The sequence below is a fragment of the Ptychodera flava genome, chromosome 12 (genome assembly GCF_041260155.1).
Source record: "Ptychodera flava strain L36383 chromosome 12, AS_Pfla_20210202, whole genome shotgun sequence".
Lineage (NCBI taxonomy): Eukaryota > Metazoa > Hemichordata > Enteropneusta > Ptychoderidae > Ptychodera > Ptychodera flava.
The window spans coordinates 14,341,715-14,362,078 of NC_091939.1; the positions used below are offsets into that span (position 1 = coordinate 14,341,715).

The 20,364-nt window shown below is 38.4% G+C and overlaps 1 protein-coding gene across 1 annotated transcript; it reads right to left on the minus strand.

The window, feature by feature from the left end:
• Nucleotides 1–779: 779 nt before the first annotated feature.
• LOC139145090 (reelin domain-containing protein 1-like) lies at nt 780–6,242 on the minus strand. The gene is made up of 4 exons (XM_070716038.1): nt 5,891–6,242; nt 4,247–4,466; nt 3,384–3,457; nt 780–2,330 (listed from the first exon to the last, which is right to left on the minus strand). The coding sequence occupies exons 1-4, from the start codon at nt 5,991–5,993 to the stop codon at nt 2,269–2,271; spliced, it is 459 nt and encodes a 152-aa protein (XP_070572139.1). The 5' UTR covers nt 5,994–6,242; the 3' UTR covers nt 780–2,268.
• Between the last annotated feature and the right edge of the window lie 14,122 nt (nt 6,243–20,364).

The window sequence follows — 20,364 nt, forward strand, 5'->3', positions numbered from 1 at the left end:
GCCTGTCTGCACTCAACTCCCTGGAGACTTGAATTTTGGAGTTTTGTACCGTCCCAGCTAAGCTAAGTACTGTAATTTTCGCACTGTATTGTAACTTCTGGTGAATTCCCCCAAGATTTCGTTATTAGTTTTTGTAAATTTGTTTCAAAGAAAATCGCTGACTTCACTTTCTTTCTGCAAACAATATGCACATACATAGCTCTGCGTGGCAGGGCTGTGTGTTACCGGCGTTATACGGCCTCCCACCACATGTGGTGGGAGGCCGCATAACGCCGGGAACACACAGACCTGCCATGCAGAGCTAGTCTGGCTAGTGTCTTCCCTTCCTGAAGGTTTGCTTCGTTGATCACGAGGCAGTGTTTGTTTCCATATAAGTCTCACAAAATGATGAAGACGATTTGATAGCTCTGGCTCAATGGCGGGATCCCACAGGCGCTCCTTAGCTGGGTAGTCTGCTAAGTAGATCGATTTTCTGATCGATCTATTGATCCCGTAGTCGATATGCCCGCCACTGCAACCTAAGTGAGTATTTAGGTTGCAGTGGCGGGCATATCGACTACGGGATCAATAGATCGATCCGGAAATCGATCTACTTAGCAGACTACCCAGCTATAGAGCGCCTGTGCGGGATCCCTTCCACAGGACACAGACCGCGCCGCTGTGCGCCAAACGAACACCGGGCGATAAAGGGTTGAAAACTGATTTGCATAAGAAACACAGCATCGAGTGTAGTGAGTGTGTCACTTTGGAGTAATAGCATCAAGAAGTAATAATTATGATAAACATTTAATATCCTTGCTGAACATTTACCAATATACCCATAAATATAAAAATTCAAACCAAATGAACAAAAACTACTAAAATACTGGAATAACATAATGGAGTACATGTAAGAGCAAAAACGATGAAAGTGTAGTCTGGGTTTTACAATATTTGAAGAGACAGCTCCGAGTTTTACAATATTTGGAGATAAAAGCTATAAAGGTTTCAGAAAGTATTGTAGCAAAACAAGTGACTGGGCTGATCAAAATTAGCTACGTATTTCTTGATAGGGGAACTAAAAATATGGAACGTTAGGGCCTAAACACCTACACGCTGAATTTCAATCAACATTTTTCATTGCGTAATCTACTGTGTGAGATTCCGTGACCTACGTTCCCGTTATGAACGTTGTGCTCATTTAGGCATTGACAACTTAGTACGGTATGCAAAGCTTTAACGATGACTTCTATTTAAAACTTGGTTAAAGGGATATAGTCATCGGAACTGCGCCTGTGCGAGTTTCTTGTTTACAAACAATGTATTTCGTGCACGATATCAAGATGCACCTCATCATCATAGCTGCAACATTTAAATTATACGATGATAGATTATGACAGACATGTTTTAACTTTCATCAATCACCATTGTGCCTTGGATACATTGTTGCCATGGGTCGTATGGGTCCCATACGACCTTTGATCGCAGTTCCGACGACTATATCCCTTTAAACGTCATATGGCAGCTGCCGGTCGATTATCGTCTACAAAGCTTCCGTAACACAATAAGGTCGACTTGCATGGCTCATGTTATGAATTTTGCACATTTTAATTCCATGTTTATGTATCCGATAGACTATATGACGTGCTATCTAGCGAACTACATTGGGGAATGTTTGTGAAACCGAATTCAAAATTAGAGGCACAATCAGCAATTAGGTAAACTCCGAAGTTAAGCATTCACAGCTCAAAACGGTCCTGTCGTCAGATGCCCGTGACCCGTACTTTTGCTTTGTTCAAGTCCAAAGTTACTGAGCAAGGCACACGTACACAGCCTTACCAAGAATTTTCCTGTGTACAATAAAATCTTGATTGAAAGATGCAAAGGTTTCAAAACATTCAAAGTGTTCCTAGAGCTAATATCATATTTTGTTGTTGCTTTGAAAGTAAATTTTGGTTAAGTAGAAAGTGTACGCACGCGTGGTTGCTGGAATGAACGCTTTTATCAGTTACCTCAGGTTCATGCAATGTTTTGAATATTAAACTTTACATTTCTTGAGTACAAAAAATACTGGCAGTTAATTTTAAAACGTTTGATTTAACTTGAAGCTTTTACATTTCAAAGTCTGTCCCGAAAACTTCCCTTGAAAGTCACGTGATCCCTCTAAGATTGGCATTTGTTCGTACGTAATTTTTCACGACTCCAAGAACTGCCCTATTGTAAAGTAATAATTGCAACCCGAAAAAAATGTAATTTGGACAGTTGTAGGAAAATGCTGACAAAGATCGTCTACTTCCCAAGGAATACAAGTAGTGCCACTAGAAGAAGCAATAGTATATTGGGCGATGCACCTGGAAGAAAGAAGACAAAAACAAGTGCATTGATGACCATATCAGAACTCGTGGCATTCACGTCAAGCCTCGTTCAAAGATGTTAACATTCTGTTCAACCGGGAAATTAACCAAATTGAATAAATTTAATCACGGTAAGGGTTTATCAATATCCCATCACCACCATGTTTGAATGTCAAAGTTTGAGTCGGGTTTTTGTTTAATGCATAAGCTATGACAACTGATGTAAGCTTTTTGACTTCAACAACCGTTGACCGAAAATAAAGTGGATTTTTCGCGGAAATCATACAGGTGAGATGATTCTTGTACTCTAATCATCTAATGGAAAAGTCAGGCCAACAATATTAACATAATTTGGACTACTATTATGACGACAAATTATTCGTACAAAATTACAGTAGTTCTAGCCCGTATGCTGAGGAAATTATTGAAATCTGGAAGAAGGTGTGTCTGGAATAAGGTGTGCACTGATAACGATAAAAAGCATAATATCGACAAGACGATGCAAAGAGGATTGCACAGGGGAACAGAGTAATGTCTTTCATCATAAGTTAATTTTAGAATCAGTGAAGGGAGCTTGGATAGGTACGTCACTATGAAAAAAAAAACACGACATACTGTGTGTAGTTAGATTCCAAATGTTGGCGTAAAGAACCAAATGTAGTTTAAATTTACTTATGACGTGTCTCTCTCACCACAAGACTGAAAGATCCGTCGCTCGAGTAAGGGGGTGGGAAGTAGAGAGCGCCCTCGTGTGACGGATCCTCCCTCTCTCACCACATACTCAGTTTCGATTTAGTTAGCCATGGGGTGGTTTTGCTGTCTGTTTTTGCTGCACATCGCATACGCCAGCTATTCATTTATTGTCATTTTAAACGACGTGCCCGGACGTTTCTTTGAGATATTCAAATTTCAGTGTTGTTTACCTTTGTTTACTAAACTGTACATCCAAGTACGAAAATTGATTTCCAGGACCTAGATTTTACAGTCATTACATATTGCTTATTTTTAAAGATCCCTTCTGTTTTAGATTGATTTAATTAAATTGATTACCTTGTACAGCTCCACTCACTTGATCCGACACAAGTTGAACCCAGAACACATCGAAACTCTCGGCAATAGTAGCTCTGTTGAGAGTTTCAAGGAAAAATGATAGAAACAACAATAACAATTATATATATATATATATATATATATATATATATATATATATATATATATGTATGTATCTATGTATGTATCTATGTATGTATCTATGTATGTATGTATGTATGTATGTATATATGTATGTATGTAGTTTTATATCTAAAGCCGTCACTAAGACATGCATGAACAGTTGTCCTTTAACATTTGTACAATGACATAATACTGCGTCGTAAATATGAACATGGATTTGTTTCATGATAGAGTCTAATATGGCGGCCATTTTGTTATGATTTTCAACGTCTAGAGCCGCGACGTAGACATACCAAAGAACCAACCTCATTCAAACTTGGCACGAGGGCAATGTGCTATAAGATCCACATGGCTGTCAGTGTACGTCGCGATCCGATCAAATGTAGATCCCAGGAGGCCATTTTGTTACGGCCATTTTATTATGTCCACGGCCATTATTTAGACGTGTCTCAACCGATTCATTCATACATAAATTATGCAATGACATTGTAATATAATTTTAATATGCACATCAACTTGTTTCGCTGCGATGACTGTACCAAATGCAAGAACTAATAAAATCAATGCAAGGCTCTAAAATATTTGATCAAGTGGGGACTATGTCATTGACGATGAGTTTTTACTTGCAGACTTGTCTGACCTGTAAAGAAAGCAGTGACTCCCTTAATTTGTTAGAATCGTCAAAGTAAAAAGGAAGGGAACTTTCCTGCAAAAGCTTAATACACAGACTGTTAACTTACACAATTTGAACCGCACCGACGTTTTCTGACGAAGTCCACGTGTATACTGAATCCTCGCCTTTCACGTTAGTGTTGGCATGGGTGACAGCGTCGTTGCTATTTGTGCATGTCAGAAGTTTGGTGTCGTTTGGCGGATTACTCCAAGTGCCAGTGGGAGTGTCTTCTCCTACTTTTCGTACTTGAAGGAGAACCCCTCTGTAGTCTCCGCCCTGAATAGTAACTAACAGAATAGAATGCCCCATGACATTGCGATCAATCATTTATAATACAATTAATTGTGCAGGAAGAAGGCGGCGACCACACGTAATGAAAGCAGATACAGAATTGCCGAAGTTTCCGCCTTTGGTCGTACTTTTGGTACACTGGCGCTAGACGCCTGTGCTGCTGTGGTTCTTTGCTGTTCTCGATGGCTGACAGTTGCCATAATGTGATGTGTATCTGGCATGCAAGTTCAAACACATATTGCATGGAAGTGGCTATTCGCCCCGCAGCGGTGCGATTCTATTATTCACACCGCAGGCTATACAACCCAATCAGAAAGCAGTTTATATGCACCTAATAAAATTGTAGCTTTCAAACATAAAACAAAATCTTTAAGTGTAAACTCTGAGTGATACTCAGAGACACTTGAGTGCCACGAAGGCCGTCCGAACTTCTTTTTCGGACTTTCCGTTTCCAATCTTTCTGGGCAAGTAAAAAATCCGATGTAGTTCTCCCTGGAACTTTACGTCACAAGTTCGTTTTGTCTGGTTAACACGTCCCTGATCCTTGTCGCGGGATGAAGATTTTTGCAGCGGGACTAATAACTAATAACTATTCTTTTTTCTTATCCGCCCCGCTGCGTGGCGAATGAAACGTTCAGTCCTTATCCGACCCGCAGCGGGGCGAAGCGAATAAGAAATTTGCTGTCATATTCGCACCTCTGCGGGGCGAATAAGAAATAGACTTTTCTTATTTGCTTCGCTGCTGGGTGAATAAGAAATTTAGAATCCTTATTCGCACCGCTGCGGTGCGAATAACATCTTCCCTTTATATATAATGGGTGTTTTTCTTCGTGTACCAAGTAAGCTTTGTAATTTTTCTGTATATTGGCGTCTCCGGCCAAATTGAATTATTTTTGGATATTCCGTCATGAAATTGAAGTGATACTTTTTTTAAGAATGCGTTGCTAGCTGTCCATCTGTGTGTCCGCGTTGAAAGACAAAATATGAAATACGCCCTTCCGCCTCACCCACTACAAACTTAGGCCTAGTTATATAAGAAACTCAGCTACGCCTAAGCTCCCAGCGAAAGAAATAAAATAGCATTGCAAACCTCCTCACGAAACCCATACTATGAAATATCTTGATAAGAAAAAGTACCGCCTGACTTAGCCCTACGGGTATGGCGAGAGTGTCTTTGGCTAAGCCGGTATTGCGAGAGTGTCTTTGGCTAAGCCGGTAGCCAAAGCCGGACACTCTCGCCTCACTCGTATATATATGAGGGCTACGCCTGACTGTATGGACTACACTGTATGAGTTAGGTGGAGGGTCCATACAGCAGTGTGTTCTTAGTCAAGTACCTTTTGAATTCACCTTTACGATGACAAATTTTAGTAACTATATATGATTTTCACTGACAGAATACTGGTGTGCGCTCACTCACCTGTGATAGCTTGCCCTGGGCTGTACAATGTTGACGACGCTGTTACCGTGAAGGGGTTTGTACTGCTGCTTTGTGGCGACACTCCTGTGTGACCGGGCGTCATCAAAGTGCAAGCTGCATTTGGGGCGCCTAGGGGTATCCTGCGACATGGTATATATGCCAAGTCAAAATTAATAGATAAGCGCAAAGCTGTTTGAACAGAATCATTTCGATGTGAACTTGTACGATCCTGTCCAATACATTTGCAATACGGGAGCCAAATAGGTAGTGTTTACATAAAACCCACGTTTGCCAACGATGATGACGCCAACGCCTGTTCCGTGAAAACACTCTCGATCAGTTACGGAAGAGGTGTTATATATGTACCTTGCTCTGTCGCGCATGTGTTGTACCGGCTTCCCCGGTGTACACACCCAGGATTAAACGCCAAAGTCCCCTACAAAAGGGGGATTATAGTAAGACTATGCAAATAACACGATTTGGACTAATTTGGGATACTTGGATTTTCATATTTTTCAAAATTCTCAAAAGTGTTAGGTGCCGTATAGCTGAATGTTGCAAAATTGCAAATTACTCATGAAAACAAGTGTGTAATGTAAAACGAAAGACAGATGAGATTACATTTGTAGCTTAAATCGACAATAGTTCACCATCCAATTATCCCAAATTAGTTCCAATTGTGTTAAATGTGAAAAACAGTTTACAGTTTACAGTTAGTTAGTTTATATAGCGGAGTGTCAACGAAAACCATTATCCAACCCGCTTTACAATAAATACAGAGTAAAAAAATATAACCAAAAGGACAAAAAAACATCAGATGAAAATGTACAAACAGTGTTCATAACACTCAGTGTTAACTGTCCAACGCTGAAACCACTCCCGTGTTCATATACTTGCTGCATCTAATGGATAAAGGCCTAGAATTTACCAAAAAGGTAAGGTTTTTAGGTCTGCCTTGAACTGTTTGTACGTTTCTGCTTTCCTCAAACCTATTGGTAATCCATTCCACCTTTTTGGACCCTGAACACTGAATGCCCTATCTGCGAAGGTTTTACGAAATGTTCTAGGAATCTCGTACGAACTTTCAGAATTACTACCTGACCGAAGTCCTACACGCCTGACTACAGATGGAGTTAGGATAGATATTAAGTACTCTGGTGCTTCGTTACGGTTGCATTTAAACATTAAACAACATATTTTATAGTCAATTCTGAGATGCACAGGTAGCAAATGTAGAAAAAGCCACGCTATGGGTAAGACGCACTCGATTTGCTCCAAGATTTCCAGAAATTCGACGTGTGAACGGCGTTAATCATTCCGTCCAATCTCAAACATGACACCTGTGAATGTATAGCGACTGCCTTTATGTCGAAAGCACGTTGGAAAACACTTTTATTTAATACAGAGAACGCATATTTTCACAAAGCGTGGTTCCAGAATGTCCATTTGATCATAGACCCTCGTTTTTGTCGAGGGTCTATGATTTGACCTCTGTTGTAAATGTTAATGAATGCTGCCAATCATGATTACTCAAATTCAAATTGCGGCCTGGGCGACCCTGATCCCTGCGGAGTACAACCAACAAAGCGTACAGACTTATCACAAAAATCACCGTTATTATACCTAAACATACGCATACACAGCTACGTACAACGTACACGATAAGACTCATGTAATGAACACGCAAGAAACGGCATTTTCTTTTTGGAGTGATTGGTGGTCCTGAAAAGAACAGTTTTGTATGTGGTCCTGTAAAAGTTATGAACCTGAGAGTCTTCACACGTCGTTTGGAAGGCAATCAAAATTTCATTTCTTCCTTCAGACATCGAGACTGAATCTTTTTTCATCTCATTTTTTGAGAATTACCTTTGACATTGTGACAAGTTTGGTCATTGTTTATATCAGTTGATTCAATTCAGTTGAGCTGAGTGGACTTGAAATTTCAGCGTCGATCACATCGTTACCATTGCGTTGTTTGATCGATCATCCACACTCATCGACGACGGCCGCGGCCCTGCGCTATATATGCTGCACAGCTGTCCGGGGGGACTCATCAGCCTCATTAACATTCTTTACCAATGTATTTCAAAATACTTGGCTGACCATTGACTACAGATTACTAGTTGTTTCCTTTTGTTAAAGTTTTTCTGGCTTACATATCGTGAAAAGCACCGTATATAGTATTCAAATATCCATGCTCATCTATGGAACTGCAGACAACTTTTCCACAACGTCTCAATCACATGCCAATTTCATATTGCGAACGGTTGTCTATGTTTTCCGATGTTACCTATCCGAGGTAACCGGATATGCAACCTGCGCTTACTATATTTCTGGTCGTGCCGCCGTTGCATACCAAGCTCTAACTGGGGATCGTAATGTTTTAGATCAGTTTTACTCAAAATTTCTTCACCCTTTTTTCTGTGATTTATTTCGAAATACCTAAACTTACACTGAAAATACGAATGGGTGAAGATTTGTTTCTCAAAGTCACAAGGTTTTTTGCATGTCTTCTTAGGGACTGGACATAAATTACAGGGGGGGGGCCGGTGTTTTTCGAAACACCGCTGCATCAAAAATAGTGACCCTTCAAAAGTTCATGCACAAAAAATAGTGACCCTCCCCCTTATCTGTGAATGAAAATAAGTGACCCTCCCCTGTTCAACACTCGTCCGAGAAGACGACGAAGCCATGGTCATAGACATGGTAACAACACTAGAAATCCCCAGTTCAGTGATCTCTTACCCATGCTTAACCAACCTTTTGGTGTTCACAAAATAAGAACTGAGCTGTTTGGATGTTCCTTGCAAAAGTTAAGATCGCTTTTGTTGACTGTTGATAACATGAATTACAATCTGGAAACACCCGAACATCGGTTAATATCTGTTATTATAGATATAGGCCATCATCGGCTATTTAGACCTGTTCGGACGGACAGCATCAACAGTCAGCAGAGGATGTTTTTCCCTGTACGGTTTGTCAACAAAGGAATTGACAGTATTAATATCAGCAATATTTTACACAACAAGGATGTCATTGATAAAGTTCCTCCACATTTTAAATTTCAAGAACCACCTATAGTTTCCTACAGCTATTCTAGAACTATAGGTTGGAAACTATTTAATTACAACAAGGTTTTAAAGGATCTAGACCTGGAGAACATTCATGACATTACTTGTGATTGCACGTCATCTTCCTTTTGTTACAAGCCGTATGGTCATGTAATAACTGGTGACCTAAACATCGTCACGAATAATAAACTTCGGCAGTTGTTCCAGTATGGCCCTAAATATCGTGAGCCACCAACCATAAACTGGAACTATAATTTTAAAATCATTATGGATGCTGCCGAGACTTATGCAAAGAAGTGGGCCTCTGTAGAAGATGAAGACGTTGAGTGCCTCTCTGACTGGTTACGTACTGTCAGAGATAAAGTTCAGAAACGTATATCACGTCTTCGTTCTTCATATACTGTCATCAAGACAACATCTTCATTTGATGACTCATGATGACTCCACCATACGTGAATGCCTAGATGCATTGCATGATAAATATGTTGTCGTGCCTGCAGACAAAGCTTCTAATAACATCATTTTTGTCTGCAAGCAATTCTACATTCAGTGTTTGATGAATGAACTGAAAATTAATTCAGGTGACAGTAATACCACCTACTGTCCATCAAGCCTGTCCAAACAGGAAATATTTGATAATCATTCATCGGTTTTGAATGCATTTGGCATCAAGCTATCAAATGATGACAATGTTCTACCTCGACTATATTGGATTCCCAAAATCCATAAGAATCCATATAAGCAACGTTTTATAGCAGGTTGCAGCAGATGTACAACCAAACGCTTGTCACAACTCTTGACCACAATTTTGTCAACCATCAAATCTGGTCTGGTACGATATTGTGACAAGGTTTATGAAACGAGTGGGATTAATCAGATGTGGATATTGAAAAATTCTAAAGAATTATTACATACTCTAGATACCAACAAAAGCAAGTATGGTTCAATCCGCACATTTGATTTTTCTACACTTTACACCACCATCCCACACAACAAGCTTAAAACTAGGTTGTCATCATTGGTTAAGCAGGCCTTCTTTTACAAGAATGGCAGTCGTAGGTATGATTACATTGTCATCAAACACAATTCAGGCTATTTTAGTAACAACAGTGATGCCAAATGCAAATACACTGATACGGAAGTAATTAAGATGCTACACTTCCTAATTGACAACATATATGTCTCATTTGCCGGTATGACATTCAGGCAAACTATAGGCATTCCTATGGGTACAAACTGTGCACCACTTCTTGCTGATTTATTTTTGTATTCATATGAAGCTGAGTTCATGCAGACTCTTCATAGTTCAGGATCTAAAAGAGTTGCAAAGTCCTTTAATAATACCTATAGATATATTGATGATCTCATCAGTTTGAACAATCCTGGAATTTCTAATTACCTCCATCACATATATCCAGATGAATTAGAAATTAAAGAAACAACGGAGAGCATGAACTCAGCATCGTATCTTGATCTATTTATTGAAATTAGACACAATGCAATACACACCAAGTTGTATGATAAAAGGGATGATTTTAATTTTGAAATCATTAACTTTCCCTACTTGACCAGTAATATTCCGTCGAGTCCAGCTTATGGTGTGTACATTTCACAACTACTGAGATACTGTAGAGCTTGTGATTCATATGGAGATTTTCAAGAGAGACACAGCTTATTAGTCTTAAAGCTGGTGAGACAAGGATTTTCACAAAGTAGGTTGGTTAGATCTTTTAAGAAGTTCTATGGTAGATATGGAGATCTTATATCTAAATATGGCAAATCTGTCACTCAGATGATGAAAGACAGTATTCCCGACTTTGACTCAGAACAGTAATTTAGCAGATAGCTGAATTACCGTACAATAACTTTGTCACTTCAATCCTGACGGGTGTAGCATGCTAGCAGGGTACGCTTACCCATTCCTGACACCTGGTACCACCACTTATATAGTGGTTCAAGATTGTACTATTGATTTAGTCAGTGCCCTTATGTTTCTTTGTGTGTTTGTTTTTACTGTTTATGGACCTGGTAATTTATTTGCCTTGAATGATAATGATTGCTGGAATCGATTTGATGTCATATTAATACCCCCAACAAACCCACAATGTGTTCAAGACCCCCTTCTGACTTGCTATACTTTTGAAGTCCCCCTCCCAAAAGGAAGGCAAAATGTGGCCGATATAACGCTTTGTCCAAAAAATATCAAATCATATGTGTGTGATAATTCATGTAAATGTACTTTGTTTGAAGTGGCAGGTAAAAGTGGTGCATGAGTGTACAAAAAATGTTATTTTTAGATTTCATCGATAATGTTGATTCACTATACATGGTAGTCGACTATAAGAAAACTATGAACGTGTATTTTCCAATATAAAACTAGCGATATCTTTTCATCTATAGATGTTTAATAACTGATATAAATATACTTGATTAGCATGGGTTGTTTACAAGTGCACATGTGAACAAGATATTTGATTTTGGAATTTCGCACAAAATGTTGATTCATTATACATGGCAGTCTATGATGAAACCCTATGAATAATTTTTTTCCAATACAATAAAAGGAAAATCTGTGCATTTATGTACACTCGATTATTGGTATTAATGTTCATGATTAGACTAGAGTGGTTTCAAGTCAATGGTTGTGCAAAAAATTTGATTTTGGCATATCACTGAAATGTCAATTCACTATACATAGCAGTCTATGATGAAACTATGAATAATTTTTTTCAAATACAAAACTAGGTAAATCTGTGCATTTATGTACACTTGATTATTGGTATTAATATTCATGATTAGACTAGAGTGGTTTCAAGTCAATGGCTGTGCAAGAAATTTGATTTTGGAATTTCACTGAAATGTCGATTCACTATACATGGCAGTCTATGATGAAACTTTGAATAATTTTTTCCCAATACAAAACTTGGTAAATCTGTGCATTTATGTACACTTGATTATTAGTATTAATGTTCGTACACTTGATTATTAGTATTAATGTTCATGATTAGACTAGAGTGGTTTCAAGTCCATGGTTGTGCAAGAAATTTGATTTTGAAATTTCACCGAAATGTTGATTCACTATACATTGTAGGCTATGAGGAAACTACAAATAACCCATAGGTTATCTGATCCTAAATTGTTATTCAAAAGTGAAGCTTCCAGTTGTTATTGATGACACTATGCACTATTCTGAATAGTTTGTATTCTGTCAATGTCCTAAAAAATTAAAAAATGTACATACAGCGACATGAACGTTTGATACTGACCTATACCCAATGTATTGCCAATGGGAGAATGATATCAAATAAGTGATCTCCCAAATTGTTATTGAAAGAGTCATTATAGGGGACAGTTATGCACAATAGAGGAGTTGGATAAGTAGAAATCATGACAACTTAAATCAATGTGGCTGCTTGGATCATCAATGCATTGTTTATTATACTCTTAAACTTGCGCCCGAAGGGTGCGCCGAAAGTGGAAATGGCAGAAAAATGAAAGTGTCAGGAGGTATTTTTTCTTTTTTCAGTATTCCATATTCTTCAATACGTGCACATGCAATTTAGCTTTGATGCATGAAAAAAGGTGACCCTCCCCCATAGGCTTGCACAAAATTTTATGACCCTTCAAAAATGCTTGCGCGAAAAATGGCGACCCACCCCCAAAAAAACACCGGCCGGCCCACCCACCCCCGTAATTTATGTCCAGTCCCTTATCAGTTTTTTCCATGCGTCTTATAGCCGGTTGCAAGCTGCGTGTAACCCGGCGTTTTTTTACCGGTGACTGGCTACTATCTAAATCACTACCTACTAAAAAGCCATGAAGCTACAAACAGTAGAAGGTTCTAACTTATACGATTGCTTACGATCACAATCTGCTGCCGTCCTAAGAGACTTTCCACTTGTTGTTTATGTCTAGTGTGTGCGCTTGTACCGAACACGAGACACTCAGGGCTAGATTTGAACTGTACAGTGCCCGAGGAAATTCTCTCCTGAACCACCACAGAGCCTTCACATTCAAATCACCCGCTGCTGTTGTGAGAAAGTAGCCGTTCCATTTTGAAAGCTGGGGTTGAAACCGGTCCCGTTGGAAATCGCAACAGAATATGCACACCTCTACTTAGAGTTAGACGCAAAAAGTTGAAAGCCATCCATCGTTGTTTTATTGAGTAAATTGTATGAGGAAAATTCTTCTCCGAAGTCGGCGATAACGTGCGCGGCCATTCTTTTTCCTAAGGGCCTGGTCAGAATTAACGGGGGGGAGGCTGGTACGATTCAAAACCGCGATGCATGAAAAACACTGACCCCCCCACTTCTTGCGCAAAATATGCTGACCCTCCCCCTTGCGCAAAATCAAATGACCCTCCCCCTACCTTTGAGAAATATTTGCAGTCCTCAGTCTTGTACAAACCGAGGGTATATGCACTGGTAACCACCCTATTCTAATCAAGTACAATAATGTCAATTATCCCATGTATACCCAATATACCCAAGTATAGCAAGTTTTACATAAAAGAAGAATTAATCATAGTTTCCCCCTATAGACCACTATGTATAGTGGATGAACATTTTCGGTGATATTCCAAAATCAAATTTCTTGTACATATATGCACTCATAGCCACCCAATTCTAAACAAGTACAATTGTGTAAATTATCCCATGTCTATATATGCCCACGTATAGCAAGTTTTACAGTAAAGAAGAATTAATCATAGTTTCCCCATAGACTACCATGCATAGTGAATGAACATTTTGGGTAAAATTCCGAATCAATTTTCTTGTACACATATTCACTCATAGCCACCCAATTCTAATCAAGTAAAATTGTGTTAATTATCCCATGCCCATATATGCCCAAGTATAGACAGTTTAACATGGGGAAAACAAATAGTCATAGGTTTCCCATAGACACCCATGTTTAGTGAATGAACATTTTTGGTGAAATTCCAAATCGAATTTCTTGTACATATGGACACTTGGAACCACCCTATTCTAATCAAGTTCAATTGTGTTATTATCCCACATCCATATATGCCTAAGTATAGCAAGTTTTACATGAAAACAAAATATTCATAATTTTCCCATAGACACATATGTTTAGTGAATGAACATTTTCTTTGAAATTCAAAATCAAATTTCTTGTACATATATGCACTTGGAACCACCCTACTCTAATCAAGTACAATTATGTTAATTATCCCATGCCCATGTATGCCCAAGTATAGCAAGTTTTACATTAAAGAAGAATTAATCATAGTTTCCCCATAGACTACCATGCATAGTAAATGAACATTTTAGGTGAAATTCCAAATCAAATTTCTTGTACACATATTCACTCATAGCCACCCTATTCTAATAAAGTCCAATTATGTCTATCATCCCATGTCTATAATGCCAAAGTATAGCAAGTTTTACATTAAAGAAGCATTAATCATAGTTTCCCCATAGACTACCATGCATAGTGAATGAACATTTTCGGTGCGGAAATTCCAAAATCAAATTTCTTGCACATATATGCACTCATAGCTACCCAATTCTAATGTACTTATGTCAATTATCGCATTTAGGTGACTGATGATGAGATCATTATGTATCTTGAAACACAGTGTGACGGAGGGTCTTCGCTGTTGAAGACAGCGACCTGGCTATGTCTCTCTAAGGCTAAAGAGAACACAAAAGATGCACAACAGGACAAAACACAGAAAATAACACAACATTTAGAACAGTTGATGTGTGGAGTTTTTTCCCCTTTATAATTGCTCTCACAGTAGTAGCAGTAGCAGCATACTAGTATTTATTATAAATATATATACTTATGTTGCAGTTTAACAAAAACTACATTTTTTGCATGTTATTTTATGATTGTGTTTTTTTTGTTTAAGAGTATTTATAAACATGTCATACTGGTACATGTGTATGTTTTATAGTTGTGAGTAATGTATTTTGTAGTACAAGTGCTATCAATACATGAGTGCCCTATATGTTGCGTGTCTCTTTTTAGGATTCCTCTGTAACATTTCAAATTATGAAAAATTTTCCGTATCTTCCTTGCCCAAAAATTAGTGACCCTCCCCCTGACTCATGCATAAAATGAAGCGGCCCTCCCCCAAACCGCTGCATGAAAAATAGTGACACTCCCCCCCGATCGCACCAGCCTTCACCCCCCTGTTAATTCTGACCAGGCCCTAACTCCCTATATTTCCATTGCATATCACAGCAGCCATCGCTGTCTATCGAACCACAAACGAATGTGATTTTAATTCAGTAAATTTTCGATCGAATTCGAACTCACAACGTACGGCACCCAGTCACCTAGCGAAGACATCACAGTCGAGGAAGGTTTGTCGGCCAGACCACAGCCCCTCGGCCACTCCACAAACCCTAGTTATAAGGTAGGCTCGCATTGTGTGAACCCTGCACACTTCCCTTATATTCAGGCAATGGTCTCGCGAGCAATATTCGTCTGGAAGTTATGAATATGATCAATAAATGTCTTGTATTAGACTTTTTTTCATTATACAAGCCTTACCTTTGTCTAGTGTATGCCTATTACTTTACCTTTAGCTATCTGTGTATAGCATTTCAAAGAAAACAGTCCATCTGTTAATTGCCCTCCCTAATCCCCTTCATTAATTTGTTCTGCCGATCACTGACGCGGGGGCTTATCGCCCTAGAACAAATAGCTCGTTAGCAGCTAATAAGGCTGTAGACATTGACGCTCAGTGGTTCAGCTACGCCAAAAGGTCGACAATTCATAACTATGGTTCAAAATTCATACATTCACGTCCCTGCATTGTTTTGTGCGTTCCAGACGTCCGATGTCTGCAGATAAACTTCATAAGTGCAGCGGCCCTCTACAGCGGCCAAAGGAAAATTTATTTTTATTTACTATATCATTGAGGGTCACTGGAATTTAGGTTGGCTCTGTTGAGTCAAATTTTTTTTCAGCGATATACTGTATCCGATAATAACGATATTTAGCCCGATCTAAATAGCATTCTAAACTTTATACTTTTACTGGAATTGAGATCCAAATTTAGTCCGAAATTGTTTTCCAGCGATATATCCAATATTTAATAAAGATAGAAAAATGCATTTCCATTAGTTTGTTGAAAGTCATCGTGGTAAAAAGAGGGGCTTTGATTTATTCTTCCATTTCGACTGACAGGTGTAATAACCTTCTTTCCCACGATCTGGGCTCACAGAAACAAAGTCGGTTGATAAAAACAATTAACATGTTTTAATCTGACGATGTCAAATTATTAGATCACTTGGCACGCCCACACAACTATGTACGACCAGATCAAGTTTGTTCTATGGAGTGTCATACCCTTTTGTTTTTCACTGAAATTGTAATCTACTTAGTAGATTTCCTTGCAAGACAATCTGACGCCAACCTGGACATTTACGGGTGTATGGAGAAATGCACGAATTCAGAACTTGTTGACGTGACAACGCAGTACATGTTCTTGGTATTGTAGACGCCGCCCGTCACTTCCCTGAACGAACGCCAAAGAGGTTGGAACTGATAAGCGAATATGTCAGCGAGCGTGGTGAACGGGACAATTCACAGAGAGTTCAAATCGGAAACAAACCAACAACCGCTATTTTTACAGCACAACACATCAACTATTGAGCAGCGCACACGTTAATTTGGTTGCCCCCCCCCTAGTATTTTATATAATTTTCTGTGTTCTACAAAATGTCGTCTACGTATTCATCATTCTCTGAACCGCACGTTACCAATATATCACATCTAAGAACAAATTGGAACAGAGAATTAACTGTGTTCTGGGCCCGTCTTAAGAAATTGGTCGCATTTTTTAATTTTTAAATTTAAGTTAAGAATTTTGTTGCCCTCCTAATATTTCATATAATTTTCTTGGTTCTACAATATGTCGTCTTCGAACCAATCGATCTTCAAGTTTGAAACACTCGTTACCAATATCTCACATCAAAGAACAAGTTGGCAAAGAGAATTGACTTTGTAATTATTCGGATACATCGCTGGAAAAATATTTTTTTGCTCCTCAGAGTCGATCTAAACTCCAGCTAAATTAGAAAGTTTAGAACGATATTTAGATCGGGCTAAATATCGTAATTATCGGCTATATCGCTGGAAAAAAATTAGACTCCTCAGAGCAGATCTAAACTCCAGATAAATTAGAAAGTTTAGAACGCTATGATTTAGATTGGGCTAAATATCGTAATTATTGGATATATCGCCGACAAAAAGTTTGGACTCCTCAGAGCCGATCTAAACTCCAGCTAAATTATAAAGTTTAGAACGCTATTTAGATCGGGCTAAATATCGTAATTATCGGATATATCACAGGAAAAAAATTTGGACTCCTCAAAGCCGATCTAAACTCGAGGTAAATTATACTGTTTAGAACGCTATTTAGATCGGGCTAAAGATCATAATTATCGGATATATCGCTGGAAAAATTTTAGACTCCTCAGAGCCGATCTAAAGTCAACCTAAATTAGAAAATTTAGAACGCTATATAGATTGCGCTAAATATCGTAATTTAGCTGTGTTTAGCTGTGTTTTATCGTGTTCATTTTCATGATCGCGATCGATTGCTCATAAACACAAAAAAATAATTATATGAAGCACACGATCATCATCGATTAGTTGTCAATGAATGTTAAAAACGAAGTTCTTTAGCATAAATGAACTAGTCCTCTACCTCAAATAACGAAGACCCTGCAAAAAATATAAACACAACATTTGCGACAAAGTCCCTTCAAATTCATACCAATACAATTCTTAATATTTAGGGACTTTTTACCTTATTTCAAGAAATATTTAATTTCAAATACCATTAAAAAAACACAGCATCTTGCAAATGTCAACTTATTGTGTTGGAACAGATATAATATGTATGCCAAGATGGCGATAGTGCTGAAAGCCCTGATGTCTACGTGTCTTGAGAGTCTTTTCCCATTCAAACATTAGAGTTCAACGTTAAAGGAGGAAACAACAAGATATGATTTCCTGCTGTTTCTTGTAATCTATTGCAGTGCTGCATATACTTTGAGCAGCCGTTTGCGGCGCTCTATGTGAGGCAACAAAATGCAAAGTACTCTATTTTTTTAACAGAGTTGCTTATAATCGCCCTCTAGCCTCCGAACATCCCAGGGTCAATCTATATTATGAGTATTTCAGTTGAATTTTCAATTGACCCTGAAATCGACCTCAATATCGATGATATGAAAAGGAAAAGGAAATGTTTACTTTTGATGTGTTTACTCGGTACTGAGACTCCCTCATACTAGCCCTGCGTACAATGCTTTGTGTTCCCGGTGTTATCATAGGGGAAAACACAAAAGTCCGTCCCAAGGGGTTTGGGTGGGGGTAGGGGTGTCAGCACAGGGTTCTTCTTGCTATGGTTTATTTTATTTTAATACGTATGCTGCGATGTGTGTTGCCAATAAAGACTTATACCACCGACCTTTCTTTGCAGTTGCAGCTTTGGTTTCTTTGGCTTATGTTAGCACTAGTTTTTGTAACGACTTCTTTTTCTCCTTCGCCGTGCCACCTACTTGTCGTTTGACAATCTTACGCCATGGAGCTAAAAAGGAGCTCCATGCTCCGAAGTTTTGTCACTGTGTTACCTCTGTTATCTGATGAGTTTGATTGCCCAATTTGACAAAGCATAGACCCTCGGTCTATGGACAAAGTAAGCAAGGGTAAATTACTAATCTGTGGACGCTGTCACCAGATTATCACCGGATTAACTTTGACAAAGTCAACGACGAACACACATACTGGTGCGTTCGTTGTTGACTTAGGCAATCAAGCTCGTCAGATAATAATCTTTATTGGCAATACATATCATTATGGAAGACCGGTCACAACATGCGAGTTTTTAAAACTGCGATCTGCGGTTAGGGTTAGGGAACCTTACGGGGGGGGGGTGGGCCGGGGGAACGGGGGAGGGTCACTTTTTAGAAAACAGTTCAAGGGGAGGGTCACTTTTTATAAACCTATCTTGGGGGAGGGTAACTTTTGACAGAAGCTGATATTATGGCCAAAACTTTGATTGTCCGTGTGATATTTCCTGAATAGGAAATCACCAACAAAATACGCACACACTTATAGACCGCCATGCATAGTGAATTGACATTTGGTGAGATTCCAAAATCAAATTTCTTACACAACCATAGACTTGTAACCACTCTAGCCTAATCAAGAACAATAATCTTAATAATCAAGCATACATAAATGCACAGATTTATCTAATTTTGTACTGAAAAAAAATTATTCATAGTTTCATCATAGACCCCAATGCATAGTGAATCGACATTTTGGTGAAATTCCAAAATCAAATTTCTTGCACAACCATGGACTTGTAACCACTCTAGTCTTATCAAGAACAATAATGTGAATAATCAAGCATGCATAAATGCACAGATTTATCTAATTTTGTACCGAAAAAAAAATAATTCATAGTTTCATCATAGACCCCAATGCATAGTGTATGACATTTTAGTGAAATTCCGAAATCATATTTCTTGCACAATCATAGACTTGTAACCACTGTAGTCTAATCAAGAACAATAATCTAAATAATTAAGTATACATAAATGCATAGATTTATCTAATTTTGTACTGAAAAAAATTATTCATAGTTTCATGATAGACCCCAATGCATAGTGTATTGAATGACATTTTGGTGAAATTCCAAAATCAAATTTCTTACACAACCATAGATTTGTAACCATCCTAGTCTAATCAAGAAAATTAATATCAATAATCAAGAGTACACAAATGCAAAGATTTACCTATTTTTGTATTGGAAAATACTATTCATAATTTCATCATATACACCATGGATAGTGAACCAACTTTTTAGATGAAAATCAATGTCTTGTACACAAATGTTCATTTTACTTCCCTATTCAAGCAAAGTACATTTAAATACATTATCAAACATATATAAAATACAGATATAGCATGTTTTGTGGGGGAAAATTGCCAATAATTTGCCTGATAGACTCCATGTATTTTGATTTGATATTTTTGGATGAAGCACTAAATCAGCTACATCTTGCCTTCTTATAGTTGCACAAAATATGGTGACCCTCCCTAAACTGTATGAAATACCATATCTCTTCAAATATTCTTACGTGATAAATTGCGACTGTCCCTCCAAAAACACCAGCCCTCCCCTCTGTAATAATTTGTCCCTAACATAACGATTGAACCAATTGTTATGTAAATTGGCTGATACTGTTTTAGTTATTCCCGGGGAGAATACCGCAGTGGTTGGGGGGGGAGGGTCAAGTTTTAGAATGTCGTACAAGGGGGAGGGTCACATTTTAGACAGGAGGATAGGGGGAGGGTCACATTTTACGGTACAGGTGTTCGCGAAATTCCCCCGGCCCACCCCCTGTAATT

What these genes read in the sequence shown, in the direction of transcription:
- LOC139145090 (XM_070716038.1), bottom strand. Translation starts at nt 5,993, where the DNA reads ATGACGCCCGGTCACACAGGAGTGTCGCCACAAAGCAGCAGTACAAAC. An exon ending in CCCAGGGCAAGCTATCACAG is followed by an intron (nt 4,467 to 5,890) that starts GTGAGTGAGCGC and finishes CTATTCTGTTAG; the next exon opens with TTACTATTCAGGGCGGAGAC. An exon ending in GTCGGTGCGGTTCAAATTGT is followed by an intron (nt 3,458 to 4,246) that starts GTAAGTTAACAG and finishes AACTCTCAACAG; the next exon opens with AGCTACTATTGCCGAGAGTT.